Source organism: Augochlora pura, chromosome 3 (genome assembly GCF_028453695.1).
Source record: "Augochlora pura isolate Apur16 chromosome 3, APUR_v2.2.1, whole genome shotgun sequence".
In the NCBI taxonomy this organism is placed as follows: domain Eukaryota; kingdom Metazoa; phylum Arthropoda; class Insecta; order Hymenoptera; family Halictidae; genus Augochlora; species Augochlora pura.
Genome location: NC_135774.1, coordinates 5,301,994 through 5,316,474, shown reverse-complemented (window position 1 = coordinate 5,316,474; position 14,481 = coordinate 5,301,994). Strand labels below are relative to the sequence as shown.

Here is a 14,481-nt window from a genome sequence, read left to right as displayed (position 1 = left end):
TCCATATAAGAAACACGCGAGACGGAATTTTTGAAAATTAATTTTTACGCGCATATATTATATTTTCCTACGACAGACAATTTCAAAACATTGCAATTTTCTGTAAAAACAATACCTTGGTTCTAACGTTAAATAAATAAAAATTAAGTTAATTTTAAACCGTGTGCAATCTAGGTTCGACACTTTATCTTTTCGGTTAGCGCTGTCATCGATATATCACGCAGTGAACCTTCTTTTCGACACTGATCCGGAGGTGGGAGACTGTTCGTATCCAACAACTCCACCCCCGTATCGCTTCGTCATCGAATATACATAACCGACGCCTACTGTCAAAAGCATAGTATCCTCCCCTAACCGGAAAAACGCAAATAAAAACCTCGAACATAGAATTCCGGGCGAAAAGATATTCTCCGTGAAAGGTACTAAAGACTCTCTTCCCTAGCTGTCACCGGCAAAAAATAAAACCCTTCTTATCGCTGAACGCTCAATCAGACGTGATTGTATTCGTCTTACAATTAGATAGACGCAGTTTCGCGAATGATTTGAACACCTTCCATGGCTACGACAAGTTTCAAGAGACTGGACATCTCCTTCTATGAAAACCGGTCGCTTAAGCGAAAACTGTAGGTTGACTCAGTCTTGCCGAGTGTGAATATGCGATCTCACGTGGATCGACTTTGTTGGTTTTACTTTAAGGATTGAATTTCTTAGGTTGAGCGATTGGGATGTTTTCATTGAAAAGCGGTTGAAGCATAAAAAGTCACTACCACTTGAATACAAAATGTTGCTGCAATATTACTCTAAAAAAGATGAAAGTACTGTATGTAAAGCTGTGCAAAAGCTCGAAAATGTTAAATCGTGAAGGGCTTCGGATTATGCCAATTATGTCTGATATTATAACGAAACATTCCTACATTGCATTTTATAGATCTTGGTAACTCATAAGCGACATTTACAACGAGATCTACGTAGAGAGCGCTATCGTACCATAGCATTTTCTGCAGAGTCGGTAATTCAGACCTTCGGAACACAAGGTCTGAATTACCGTCTCGATAGACACAAACTTAGGTCCCGTACAGACATTACATTTTATGCTTTTTTCTGGCTCCGGCTCTGAATTACCGACTCTGTAAAAAATGATGTACTATATGATGAACTATATCTGACTGCAAAAGACTATAGTGTGTGTCCGAGGTGGATAAACTTACAGCGAAAAATGTATCGATCCTTGACGCAGAATAGGACGCGGGACTCTATTTTCCTTTCTCTGTTCCTCTTCTGACTCACTGACTACGCAGTTTCCGATCCTCATTTCCTAAGATGTATCTCTGTCTCCTCCTCGAATAACTCACGTTTTCTATTGTTCGACCTGATTTTTCCTAATTCAATGAAAAAGAACAAATCATTTAAATCGTTTACAAACGAGTTGTAATACTCTTGTTTTCGTCACAAGTGCGTCGAATTAATTTCGGGAGTCCTAATAGAAAAATGAAAGTTTGACTCTGATCAAGATTCGGGTACAGCTCGAAGCTTCTCCTATTCCGACTAGGGAACACCGAAAGGAGATTAGAGTGTTTTTACCGTTCATCATAGCCGACCGAAGACAGGCTAGATAGATGAGTTCTCAGCTTGCCGCCGTGCGGAGCCTTGACATTGCGACTTCTCTAAGCTCGACCACTTGTAGGGCAACTCGAGCTGTTCATGTTGTACATCATCGTTAATGCTGACCATTCCACGAATTCGAGAAGATTGGTTTACCGAAGTAGGAGAATTGCCGTTAACGTGGGTGGTTTGTTGAAAGGAACGGTGGCAATTCGGATACAAATGGTACCAATGTTGTTGTCGACTACGCGGGAGAAGGATCATGAGGATTCATTGGTCCCTATCGATCGGACACAGTCTTCTAGAAGATCGAAATATTAAATAAATTATTCGAAAAATCACACAATTGTTGTAAATAATAATTAAAGTAAACCGAACATGTTTTTGGAAACTTCATCGTTCGTTCAATGATTAAGCAGGGAACACGGTTCCGTCTACTTCTCCCACCGACCAGACTATCTAATTTTCTTCGGTTTGTCCCCATCGAAATAGTATCTAACAATAAAATTGTGGTCCTTGATTCCGAAGGAATGTGATCGAAGAACAGCATAACGAGAATAGAATGGTAAGGCGAGAATGTGTTCGGTGCGTCCGTATTATGACGTATCACGGAGCAAAACAGCCCGAAAGAATTTAAAGAAACGCGACTGAAAGACAGACGGCGAGACGCTGGATTTATATCATTCGACCATTCGACAGTTGTAACATGGGGGCCACGGTAAAAATAGGGTCGAAGACGTCTCCGTGCCGCGTCGCGCCAAGTAAACGATGCCTCTTCGTGAGTTCTCAGATTCGCCACGTTATTTGCGCACTCTTCCAGACGAGAGTAATCCAGCAGGCACTTCGAGACCACCCTCGACTATCGTCGTTTCCTCGTTATTGCGACACGAATGGATTTTCGCTCTTGTCTACTTCCGGTCGGAATTTCCTGGCAATGATCAAGCGGCTAGGACGCCGCGCCGTTCTGTCCACCGTACGAAAATATGATTTTCATTCAAATTACGTTTCACGAACTCTTTTTCACAATTGCGCTGTTAACGATGTTTATGACAGAACTCCACTTTCGAACTTACTCTCATACACTTTTTTTACTCCCTAAGCTGGCGCGCAAATCCCTAAAAGTCACTTCCGATCAGGAAGCCAGGAGTTACCGAGATCATTTGAAGTACCTGTATCCTTAGCGCAAATGCAAGGAACGGACAGAGCCAAGTACTTCTCATCGGATCTCTCCTTTTATTAACACTGTTTTTCATTAATAATTCGTAAACAAAGCCGCGGATCGCATTTGCCCTGAGATGAGAAAGAAGAAAGTGAAATAAGAATTAATGTATGAGGATCTAAAGACTAAGATTTTTCGTTGTAACAACGTACCTTAAATGTTTCGTTTTATCCTACACCTCCCCGAACCGTGAAGAACAGGTGAATGGTGGATCGACTCGATTCACCTCGACAGACCGCGAGTTCCATCGCGAAACGTATGTCCATTAATGCACGTGGCGTTGTCGGAGAACGAGGGGATTGGCCCGCTTCGTTTTCCCCTACGCAAGCTCGACGCGATCCTCTTGTGGGAACCATCTAACTGGATCCAGTCCGCGCTCGACAACGCGCCCCTCGTCTAGTCTGTCGTGACCTTTCGCTCCGGAATTCGCGATACCTTAAATTAAACGTCGATTAAACTTGTCTGCGATTGGAAATATCGAATAGCCGACTTTAGATACAGTAGTGCTAACGAAACATTGGCATTGTGAGTGTGATACGTAAACCATCTTCATTGATCATTATTTTCAAAAGAAACACACATTGAATTACCCCAGTATTTGACATTTTGATTTTGATTTTCTATTTAGTGATCGTTTAAGCTAATATCGAAGGCTAAGGCGCTAGGAAAGTAAAATTTGTTTATTAACGCGACGAGTTCCATAGTTTCTCTGTGCGAGCGATTTATTTTTTTAATTAAACTAGTCTCATTTTATAACATTTTCGAGAATACTGAGATGGCAGACAAAGTTGAATAAAACTCGAATTACTTTATTCGGTGATAATTTGTAATAATAAATGTCAGAATCGTAAACAAGTGAAGTGAAACTATTTAAGAAAAAGATCGTGAGAGTGAGCAACGTGACAATTTTTCGTTTCAAATATTCTTATTCCGACTGAATGACACGTAGCATTATTGATCCCTTTCGGATCGAAATTGACTCTTGTAGATCAGTTATCGAATCAGTTGAGTCGAATACAGCAGTGAAAACTTTTTGATTGAACAAATTAACAAAATTAACTTTGACTGAAAGAAATGGTATTTATTAATGTTTTTTTTTTTTATTTTATTCACTTACACCATTTCGATACAGATGACATACTATCAAACTCAATTCAAACAAACATAAAAAGTGTTCCATAAAGCATTTGCGTGTTTTATTAGATGATTTCAATTACGAATATTTTTCTATTGCTGTTGTCTCTCAATAACGTGCAAGGACCTAATAGGATTGAATAGAATTCCAATTTCATGAAATGGACGGAATCGTTTCATTATTACGGACCATTGGCAAATTCGAAATTGCGGGCACTGCCGCGACGCGCCCCGATATGGAAGTCTGTTTTAATAAATCCTCCAACTTTTACTTTCCTTCGCTCCGTTTAGGACAAATATGTTTACACATTCAGTTCTGTACTTAATGCATCTCCTTTGTTGTTTATTTTATTTGTCGAGCTTTTACTGTAATTCAAAGAACATCGGCATTCAGTTTCCTGTGACCTCGATACGCATGCGGTGGACATAAATGTGGAAGTCGATGGGCTTTCAACTCTGTTTCGCTGTCAATACATCGATCCTGTGTCCTGATCTATCTGTGGTTCCCTAGTTTATTGAACGAGACCATTCCTTGCTGCCGATAAACAACATTCTAGATCCATTCTTCGTCAATCGATATATCAAAGTATTACACCTGTCCAAAGCGATTAATAACTATTGAGAAAATCCAATCGTACCCACTATATTAAAATTATTAAAATGTATAAAAGACCTGGCGATTCAACAGCACAAATCTGTCTTTAAGTCAATAAGTTAAAATTTTATTGTTTAACATGTGAAAGTACATTTTGTCCCAGCATGTATTTTACAAACATTCACTATTATAAATCGGCTGAACTTTTGTATTCGTCTCGTAAACAAATCCTTACACGTAATATTAGTCCAGTGTAAAAATTAGTCGTTTGTAAAAATTCAAGCTCGTAGTAAGTTGTAACAAACAATTTCTTGGAAGATGAGTATCCTTCCTTAGTTTGCATTGAACCATGCAGCAACAGCAGACCTAGCAAAAATTGAATTAAGCTACTAAAAATAACTTCAGCAATTTAATTAATGTATCTTAAGAACTTAAGGTAAAAAATTTTCTTTTATCGATATTTTCTTCTTAAACAAATATCAAAACTTTCTTTGAATAAATTCATTTTAAGAAATAGTTTCAAGTAAACAAGTTAGGTTTACTAACTAAATTAAAATTTTATTTCAACAAACCTCGGTTACAAAATGTTTGTAATAAGTTTTCTTCTTCTTTTTGGCAGGAGCATTACTTTCATTACTTTCTGCTTTTTTATCATTTGCTGCTCAGTTAATTTTTTCGCGTTCCTATTCCGTGTCTTTTTCTTCTTTTATAATGACTTCTTCGAGCACAACCATGCTATTATTTCCATTGTCATCGAGCTGATTATTTTTAACATCTCGTTCTTCGGATTTTGTTATTGGACATGTTTGTTGAGTGCCATCACCTTCGATAAGCTTCGATATATTATTCCAAACATAAAAAAGACTCGTGTCTTCCGTTCGACCAGTCCATTCATTCGTATTACTCATTGCTTGAAAAACTGTTAGAGTTGCGGGATTAATATTTTCTTCGATACGCTTTAAAGTTGTGATATAATCTAGATTTCTTTCGTCTACACTTAATCGCACGTTTGGCTGTTCGCTTAATTGATTCGACGCGTTCGTTCGTTGAAAAATTTTAGAGTAATTAAGAGCATTAGAAGAAAATGGCATTAGACCGCAAGTCTTGAAGCCATTACTCAAAATCCTTTCGAGATCCAAATTGTCAAACACTCTTTTTAATTGTTGAGCAGCATCAATTTTTGATACACTCAAACAATTATTTTGTTGCTGGTATTCACTCGCTTGCTTTGCCCAGGCTGCTTTCATCGGGCAAAACAAACTTTGATCTATTGGCTGAATAATATGTGTAGAATTTGGATGTAAGGCAATGAGTTCAATTCGATTCGCGACACAAAATTTAGCCAAAGGTTGCGTAAGATGAGAAACATGTCCATCTACATATAAAATCACAGGTAAAGATATATTTGTACTGACAATCCAAGGGTAGAATACATTAGTTATATATTCATAAAAGTGTTCTCCTTGCATCCAACCACTGTCCGATGTGCCATAGATCCAGCCAGATGGCATTTTCTCGTACATCTCTTTTGGTATATGCTTCGAAGAAAATACAACAAGAGGGGGTGCCAGTTGACCCGCCGCATTCCCTGTTACCAACACTGTCAAGGCTTCTTTTTCATTAATTGAATAGATATTTTTATTTCCTTTCTTTTTCAACGCTTTATCAGATTTAGGATCCAATGACAAAGAAGTTTCATCTGTACTAAATATTCTAGATGAATCGATATCAAACAAACCTTTTTCCTTTAAGTGAGTTTCTACTGTTGAAAACCATTTTTTTAAGGCCCCTTCGGATACCGCTGCTCTAGAGTGAGTCAAATTCTCAGTCATTTGTAAACACACATCCTCGTGCCGCTTTAAAAAGCCAGAATACCAACTTTTACCAGGACCTTTTTCACCAAATGGAGTTTTGATTCCCATCTCCTTTACTAGAATACGAACACTGTTTAACAATTGCATTTTAGTTACCGGGTGACCTCTGGAACTGCATTCAAAAATCCATTCTACAAGTATCGATTCTTGATCAGGTGGCAGAATGGAAATAGGCCCAGGTTTCTTATTGTCATACAAGCCAATTACTTTACTATGCAAAGTTGATCTTGGTATTTGGTATTTCCGGCTTGCAGCATTTATTGGCATTCCAGATTTAACAGCTTTTACAGCTAAATTGATCGCTTCGTTGGTGTACAGCATACGTTGTTTTTTCGATGCGCTCATTTCTAAATAAAATGTTTCTATACAAATAAATGTAATATCGTAATAAGTCTTTTAAAAGTTCGTATCAGAAATGTCCGCTTTAATAACATTTCATACTTACGGTTCTCTTTTTAAAAATACGACACAGATGCGTTTGAGGTTATGTTGGCTGGTCTAATCTGTCGTAAGCGACACAGTAACTAACGCGCGCATCGAGCGAAAAATAGGTTCACTTACTGTGCACAGTAACTAACGCATCGACCGAAAATTAGGCTAAGTTACTGTATACTGTAAATGAACTATTGAAATCGGGAGTAAAAACAAAAAGTCAAAGAATCAATCGTTGCTTTGTTCCTCCATAATTTAAATATGTTTTACCGATACAATTAATATCGTGATATGTGATATTTTACCTGGTACGATATATTTTACAGAATATTGATTTTCATTCGTTCAGTACGTAGGGTAGTGGAGCCGGTTACTGTGGGGCAGAGTGGGGCAGAGACAGAGTAACGGCTACTTACGAAACAGTGAGGTCTCTCCATCCCTCCCTCCCTCCTCGAAATCCTCTCCATGAACCACATCCCTTCCATTCCTTCAGTAAGACAGTTCGCCATGGCTAACGTATTATGGTATCATTAATAATAATTGTCAGCATTGTATTTAGAGCATTATAAATTTTATTTTTTTCACAAATACATGACGCTTCGTTTGAGAAACAGATTTAGTTGCCCCAGTTCCAATTCTTCTCTTGCAGCCATTAACAAAGAGACGGGATGCCCGGTTAAAGATAATATTGTTTCCCGTCCGTTCTTTCAATCAACATCATGAAAAGAAAAAGCGCAGTAGCCCTACAAGCTGGGTTACGGTCTCTGTAGTTCTGTTTCGAAGTGAATGGCTCGATACGGTTCAAAAAAACTCATACCGCAAAAGTTTCCGGAACAGTAAAAGAATAGAGAGACCGACACGGCTCTCTAACTTTATCTTCGTTGGCGACTACCTTTCATCCCGCAGAATGCACAGAATTTAATCCTCACCGTGACCGAATTAAAGTTTCGAACGTATCTTCATGATAGTAGGGTTGCCGTTTCAAAAATGGTAAGATCATGGTGTTGTTCTCAGCACAATGAATAACATCCACTTTCTATCTCTTGCTGAGATTTGCTAGTCCAATTTCGATTTCGTATTCGACCATTTTTAAACCATATTTACTCATCATAACCTCGACAATGAATTTTCTAATCGGCGAAATTTGTTAAACGAATCTATTTATTTATTTATTTATAATTTTCAGTTTTGCCCTAATCTGCACCTAGAGCATTCACAGATTTTCGCTATAGAATAGCGATGTAAGTTTAGAATACTTGTGAAAATAAATCTAAATAAATGATAAAGACTAAATCGGTACAAGAAGGCGGTTCGCAATGTTTGTGGAGTGAAAGTTCGAATAGATAAAAGATTGTGAAAGGTTCGAGAAGATACGGAAGATAATTGGCAAGTATGAACGTTGCGTCTCGGTGGCAATAGCCTCGTTGTCGAGGGATGAAGACCCGAGACCATAACGAGAGGGATGGGGTGCAAAGTCCCGCCTTTGAAGACAGCGGCGTGGCAATTTCTGGGGAGCTAGGTGAACACTCGTTTTCCGGAGAGTGCGAAGGAATCGTATGTCTACAAGAGCCCGAACATCTGAAAAAAATCGAGGAAGATGAGATTCAGAACCCTAGGTCTGTTTACGTGAACTTCTCACGAATTACATACAATTATCGTACATGGAAAGTACCCATTGCCTTTTTTAAGGAAATACTTTACTTACAACTTCCTCCAATTCTGTTTATGCAAATATGTTTAGGGAACTACACTATAATACTATTACATAATACTTTTTGCCGGTTAAATATAAAAAAAAGTAAAAGGAGTATCTACAATAAAAAACGGTACATGCGATACATGGTAGAAAGCATTTAGAATCGCGACTGTGGGCTGTCGTCCAATTATAAACACGTCGACGATTTCTTACGTGCTGTAGATACATTGCACGATGCACCATAAGACAACATTACTACCCTGAAAGTGGTTGGGGGTGGATAGTCGTGCTAACCAGTGTTATGGTCCAAATTCTTGCCACGGGAATTCATGGTGCTGTTGGATCCTGGCTGCTGTTGGAAGGAACGAAACGATACCGACAGCCACTAGTTAACGTAGGTACGACATAACCTTGAATCAACAATTCTTTTTTTAATTACACTATTCTTCTGTTCCTTGTATTGCAAAAATGTCTCTTGTATTAAATTCTTCTAACATACGTAGTAAGATTATATTTATGCTACTGCTCAAGGTTACTGGCCCCACGTGGAGCACATTGGACACGCCCACTGTCTAAAAGAAAATGTTGGACGGGTACGATGACACAGTAACCTTGAGATCTGGTTAATTTCGTTTCTACGATAATGGAATCAATCTTTTCAATCAAGATTTACTCGAATTGACGCAAAGTTTGGAGTACGACAAGCCCACAAATCTAAGTAAAGAATTCGTACCAAATATAGAAATACATAAACTTTAGTTCACAACAGACCTCGGCGACACGAGGAAAGTCCTGAGAATGCCGTTTGAATATTTCATGCAGCGAAAACAAAAGAAAAGAAACGGTCCTTCGCGTGGGGAACGGTAACTGTAACCATTTCCGAGGCTACCGTTGTCCCGGGTTGAAAGTTCGAGCAACTCATTATTATTATTCACGAGGGTCCCCGAAAACTGGAGCCATCGCGTCGACTATGTCGCATTATTATCGTCCAGTATTCGTGAACATTAAGGATTTAGGTGTAGCACATCTTCATAAGAAAATGTTTTCGCTAAAAATTAATGACCCGACAACTGCTACCTCTTCTTGTAAAATGAAAGACAACGAGCATCGTATTTGCAAGATTTGATCGAACAGTTTTCCCGAAAAGCGAAGAAGCGACTCTTCGCTTCCTGACCACGAGCACTATTCGTGCTACGTGCGGGATATTCCGACGAAAGTTTCCCCAAGCATTTTAAGGAGCAGACGCCGGACGAGCTTCCGATTATATCTTGGAGACTATGTATTCGGTCTCCCGAGCCCGAGACACTATCCTGTTTGGATAGGGTCGCCGAGGAAATAGCCTCACGATCCATCGGGTTATTGAGCTCTTCATTCGCCAATTCACTGTGCTTCTCATCCGTCTTCCGGTTTCCAAGAAACAAGGAAGCATCGAGGGTGGAAGCGATAGCCTCCCTTACAATTCACTTTCGAATTGTTCTCCTCCAGACGATGACAAAGCCAGGAATCAGCTATGGAGAGGGTAGCATTATACTTGCAGTAGTATGCTTAGGACTGTTTCCCACTTATAATGCAAGTCTGAGGCGATTCTACCACTCCATTTTCGGTAGATTCATTGCCCGGAAGATTCTTATCATTGGTCCGGTATACTCACGAAAATATTCGGACACGTTTTAAAACTTGGATGTTAAAATATCTCAGTGAATAGCTGTAATTATAAATCTACAATGATATTTATCGATTGATAAAAAATCAAAACTCACACGATAACCAATTAACGCATTCGCGACTAATCATCAAGCTATACTTGTTCGTGCGTAAAAATTGGCTATCGCCGTTGTGGGTACACAAAATGCCCACAAACTTGATTACCATAGTTCAATGCATGATTTATACGATTCACGTGCCACTTTGATGCTGGGTTTGATCGTGGTCAGCCATATTTTACGCTCAGAGTTTGCAATCATAATAAACGGCTCGCAAGCCCGAGTTTCCCTCAATTAGAGGCGAGTTATGGAATGATCGATAACCTCGCTTCGCCGTTTCATGCTCGTCCAAGTATCCCAACCATGATTCTCTGTCCGATCAATCGAATCGTCGTTAACAATGAAAACAGGAAGATTAATTGATGGCTCGCAGGATGCTATCCATAATACGTGAAAACGTTACATGTATTCTAATAAATGTGCATGCTGTAGAATTACTTGATACCAATTCTGAACATGGTCACCTCATGCACCCTGTGCGACAAACTGGCACTCAGTTATCACTTGGAGAGTTCCACGCGCCATCAATTCCCTGGCAACTCTGGTCGCGAATGTCGAGTGGACTCATCGATCAACCGGCCAAAGATGCCTTCGATCGCAAAAGTTACGGCCGACTCCCAGAAACAAAGGAGAACACCTGATGGATAAAAAGAGGAGTTATTAATCTCGCGATCGCTCGGTTGGTAACGAACGCTGTTCCAACGAATTACCGCGCCGGCATTGGCACATGCGGTTCTCGTTGGGTAATTTTATTGTGCTCGGAAACTATTGAATTTTAACGACCTTAGAAAAAGTCCGTGACTTCTTTCAGGGAAGTTAAATGTTCCAAAGACAATGAACGACTGTGGCGGGTTTTAAAAGAAATGATTAAATAGTTTCTGTCAGTCTGTCGTAACGTGAAAGAAACTTTCAAGTTTTTGCGCAATTATTTATTTTTGACAGGATCTCGTATCTTTTCTTGAAGAAATTTAGTTGAATAAAATTGCAAACTCGACACAACAGAGCTTTGATAGAAGAGGACTACAATCTATTTCGTACCCTTCGAAATATTACATGCACTAATTAACGAGAAAGGACATTATATAAACTTCTACCATGCAAGTATCTCTATTCTGAGACCGTGATGAACATGCCAACGATAAATCTGTGTGAATTAATGCAATAACTTTGCGAAGGTCAAACTCATAAGAAACTTGGAGTTCGCTAACTTGCGTTGATTAAAATTTCTTGTTGGATATAATCCCTCAAATGTGGGTGTAAATTTCGCGGTGTCGTGCTATGCTTATAACGAGATGCTCGACTAGATTCGATATTAAATTAATTTCCACTTGTTTAAAAATAAGAGTAGAAACCTGTTTAAGATAATCTAATTGTTTCTTTCAGGATGGCTTGGTGCAATTTCAACAGGCGTTGCTTTACTGGTTTCTCCCGTAACGATAGCACTATGTCGAAGAAAAAGTACAAGACTAACGGCAGTTCTGGGCGGTCTCGTTACAGCCCTTGGATGTCTATTTACCTCGTTCGCCACACAGTTCCACCAATTGTTCTTCAGTTACGGCACGGTCGTTGGTTAGTCATTATCGATCTGTAACACTGCATGTAATTATTGAACACGATACGCTAATATCATCGTTACATGTGATCATATTAGAATATAGAATGCAAATATTAACGGATCTACAGATTATCTTGAATTCTTGAACACAGGTATAGGAGTTGGTTTAACAAGGGACTGCAGTACGTTAATGGTGGCACAGTATTTCAAACGAAGAAGGGAGTTCGTTGAAATCTTCGTCGTCTCCGGAAGTGGCCTTGGAATTGCTGTTATGTCGGCTTTTATAAAAGGAGCGATTAGGTATTAGATATAATACTTTTAATTATTTTAGCCTACTTGGTTGTTGATATTAATTTATCGTCTGCTATTTGATTCGGGATAAAATCGTGCATTCTATTTGCAGTAAAATAGGTTGGCGTTTAGGTCTTCAAGCGGTGACCGGTGTAGTTTTTCTCACTTTCATTTTGGGAACATTTTATCGAAGCGCGTCCCTCTATCATCCACAACGCAGAGCAATTCTGCACCTGAAAAATCAGAAACGCAAGATCAAGGATAAAAATAAGACTGATGATAGGCCACCCTTTTTCGACTTCAGCACGTTGAAGAGCAAAACCGTGAGGATACTACTGATGTCCACCGGGATATCTGCCTTCGGAATCAACACTCCGATATTTTATTTGGTAAAACCGGCTTAACATCTTCTCAACCCCTATAATCCCACTGCTCCAGGTCGAACGTCTCACGTATAAAAGTTTCCTCTGACCACTCCTGGTGGATCGAACGAGTTCTCAAGCACAAATACTGTCGCAGATTATTACGTATCAAGATCTATTTTAATTAAATCGTACATTTATTCTGATCTTATATCTCCAGCAATAAAGCAACACCTTTTTTTATGCGAACAAAAAAGAATGAAAAAGAATAACCAAAAGGTTAATGCACTTTCATATCGAGTTTTCATATTTATTGACATATTTATCACTTTATAAAAATCATCGCATTGGGTTTATTTAAATTCTCGGGAAATGTTGTTGATTAAAAAGATCGATTATGTTATTTCCTGCTAACGAGACTTTAAGATGACAACTCATCCGAGATGAGGAGATTGCGATCGATCATTCGACCGATGCTGGTGGGATCAGCGTTAATATTTCGTATTCTCAGACTCTTTCTGTTTCTCACTGGATCCTAGGCACACCAAGTGGAAGAAGAAGGCTTAGGTGACACGGTGATCCTGCTGCAAGCTTATCTCGGCTTAGCCTGGACCCTAGGCTGCGTGGCCTTTGGTCTACTGGTTGTTCATCGCAGCGTCGAATGCAGGATAGCTCGCCAATATCTCACGCAGGCGGCAGTGTTTGTATGCGGAGTCTGTATTCTGGCTCTCACCGCTGTTCAAGGAAATTATCACGGATACGTCATGTTCGCCTGGATTTATGGTACAATATTCTCGGCCGTGATTAAGTCCGCCTCTTTCGATGAAGATGTCTCTCTTGAGCAAACCTACGATTAACTGATTCGTGCACCAAAACGTTGCTCAGTTTATTAGTGCTTGTACTCGATTATTAGAACTTTGTGGGCTGTTTTTATAAAATTCCTCTTTGTATGCTCATATAGGTATATTCTGCGGTGGCTACCACTATAGTTTGAAGATGTATACGTATGAAAGAGTGAGGGCGAGAAACTTTGCCAGAACATGGGGATTCGTGCAGTGTTCTCAGGCTATACCAATAGCGATAGGAGTTCCGATTTCAGGTAAACATAAATTCTCATAATTCGCGATTATACTCTACTCTACTTTTCATATACCCTACTTTCCAGGATACATGAACGTCGGCTACGGTGGGAAAGCTGGTTACTATTTCAGTTCGACCTGCGTTCTGCTGGGCAGTTTTACCTTGTTCTTCATAGATCTTCACAGAAGAAGCTTGTCCAGGCATAAACATACAAAGTCTAACGGGACCAAGCACCTCTGCAACTCGGACTCTTGCCCGCAGCGACGAAAACTGTCGTTCAGTCAAGAACCGGACAATGACAGTCCTCGAGTGGCAGCCGCCGGAGCTGCTGCTGCCGCACTCGTCCTTGGTGCCGAAATTTCACCGACTCCAGGTAAACATGTTCCACGCGTTATTTGCCGCGTTAGATAAGATGTTAACGCGGTCTTAAAATATGCCATTCTATGGCAGGTGAGATTATCGACGCGCTGCCACCAGAGAAGCCCGAGCTAACATGCATCTCCGAAGAAGGAATCGCGGATATGGATCTACCGGACAACATGCTCGAAGACCTCGACTACATCGGCGATTGTATCACGTCGTGCAACAAGGTCGAAAACTACCTGATGCTTTCGGAGTTTGAGAACAATCTGATGGCTGAAATCATCACCGATCGACGAGGCCGGAGATGGTCCTTGGCACGATCGAAAGGCGACCACTCCGTCGATCGACCCGGAGGACTTCAATCGACCAACGAAGAATCGAACTCGAAACAGAAATGGCACATCGCGAACATGCCTCCGAACAATAGAATGATCACTGTGATCGACGAGGCGAGCGCGTAACAGGATCCAGTGAGCGATACGTCAAGAAACGCCCCGAAAGATCCGTCCGAGGTT

General features: G+C 40.0%; 2 protein-coding genes across 16 annotated transcripts in view; one reads left to right on the top strand and one right to left on the bottom strand.

Moving 5' to 3' along the window:
- Window positions 1-7,247, bottom strand: part of LOC144468202 (uncharacterized) — a 22,870-nt gene extending 15,623 nt beyond the window's left edge. For 3 of the 15 annotated variants that reach the window (XM_078177513.1, XM_078177516.1, XM_078177518.1), the window contains exons 1-6: window positions 6,870-7,234; window positions 5,123-6,786; window positions 4,629-4,916; window positions 2,974-4,550; window positions 1,582-2,892; window positions 1,209-1,379 (exon numbers count right to left, since the gene is read on the bottom strand). In XM_078177513.1, the coding sequence (XP_078033639.1) occupies window positions 5,234-6,769 (1,536 nt within the window). In that variant the 5' untranslated portion in view covers window positions 6,770-6,786; window positions 6,870-7,234 and the 3' untranslated portion in view covers window positions 1,209-1,379; window positions 1,582-2,892; window positions 2,974-4,550; window positions 4,629-4,916; window positions 5,123-5,233. Of the gene's footprint in view, window positions 1-964; window positions 1,128-1,208; window positions 1,380-1,581; window positions 2,893-2,973; window positions 4,551-4,628; window positions 4,917-5,122; window positions 6,787-6,869 lie in introns of those variants that run through there. The other 12 variants (XM_078177515.1, XM_078177514.1, XM_078177521.1 and 9 more) reach the window with 12 other exon arrangements.
- LOC144468201 (uncharacterized) overlaps window positions 1-14,481 on the top strand; it is a 21,142-nt gene extending 6,661 nt beyond the window's left edge. The window contains exons 2-8 of the mRNA XM_078177512.1: window positions 11,699-11,884; window positions 12,023-12,170; window positions 12,274-12,550; window positions 13,063-13,306; window positions 13,485-13,622; window positions 13,689-13,976; window positions 14,054-14,481. Coding sequence (XP_078033638.1) covers window positions 11,699-11,884; window positions 12,023-12,170; window positions 12,274-12,550; window positions 13,063-13,306; window positions 13,485-13,622; window positions 13,689-13,976; window positions 14,054-14,427 — 1,655 coding nt within the window. The 3' untranslated portion in view covers window positions 14,428-14,481. The remainder of the gene's footprint in view (window positions 1-11,698; window positions 11,885-12,022; window positions 12,171-12,273; window positions 12,551-13,062; window positions 13,307-13,484; window positions 13,623-13,688; window positions 13,977-14,053) is intronic.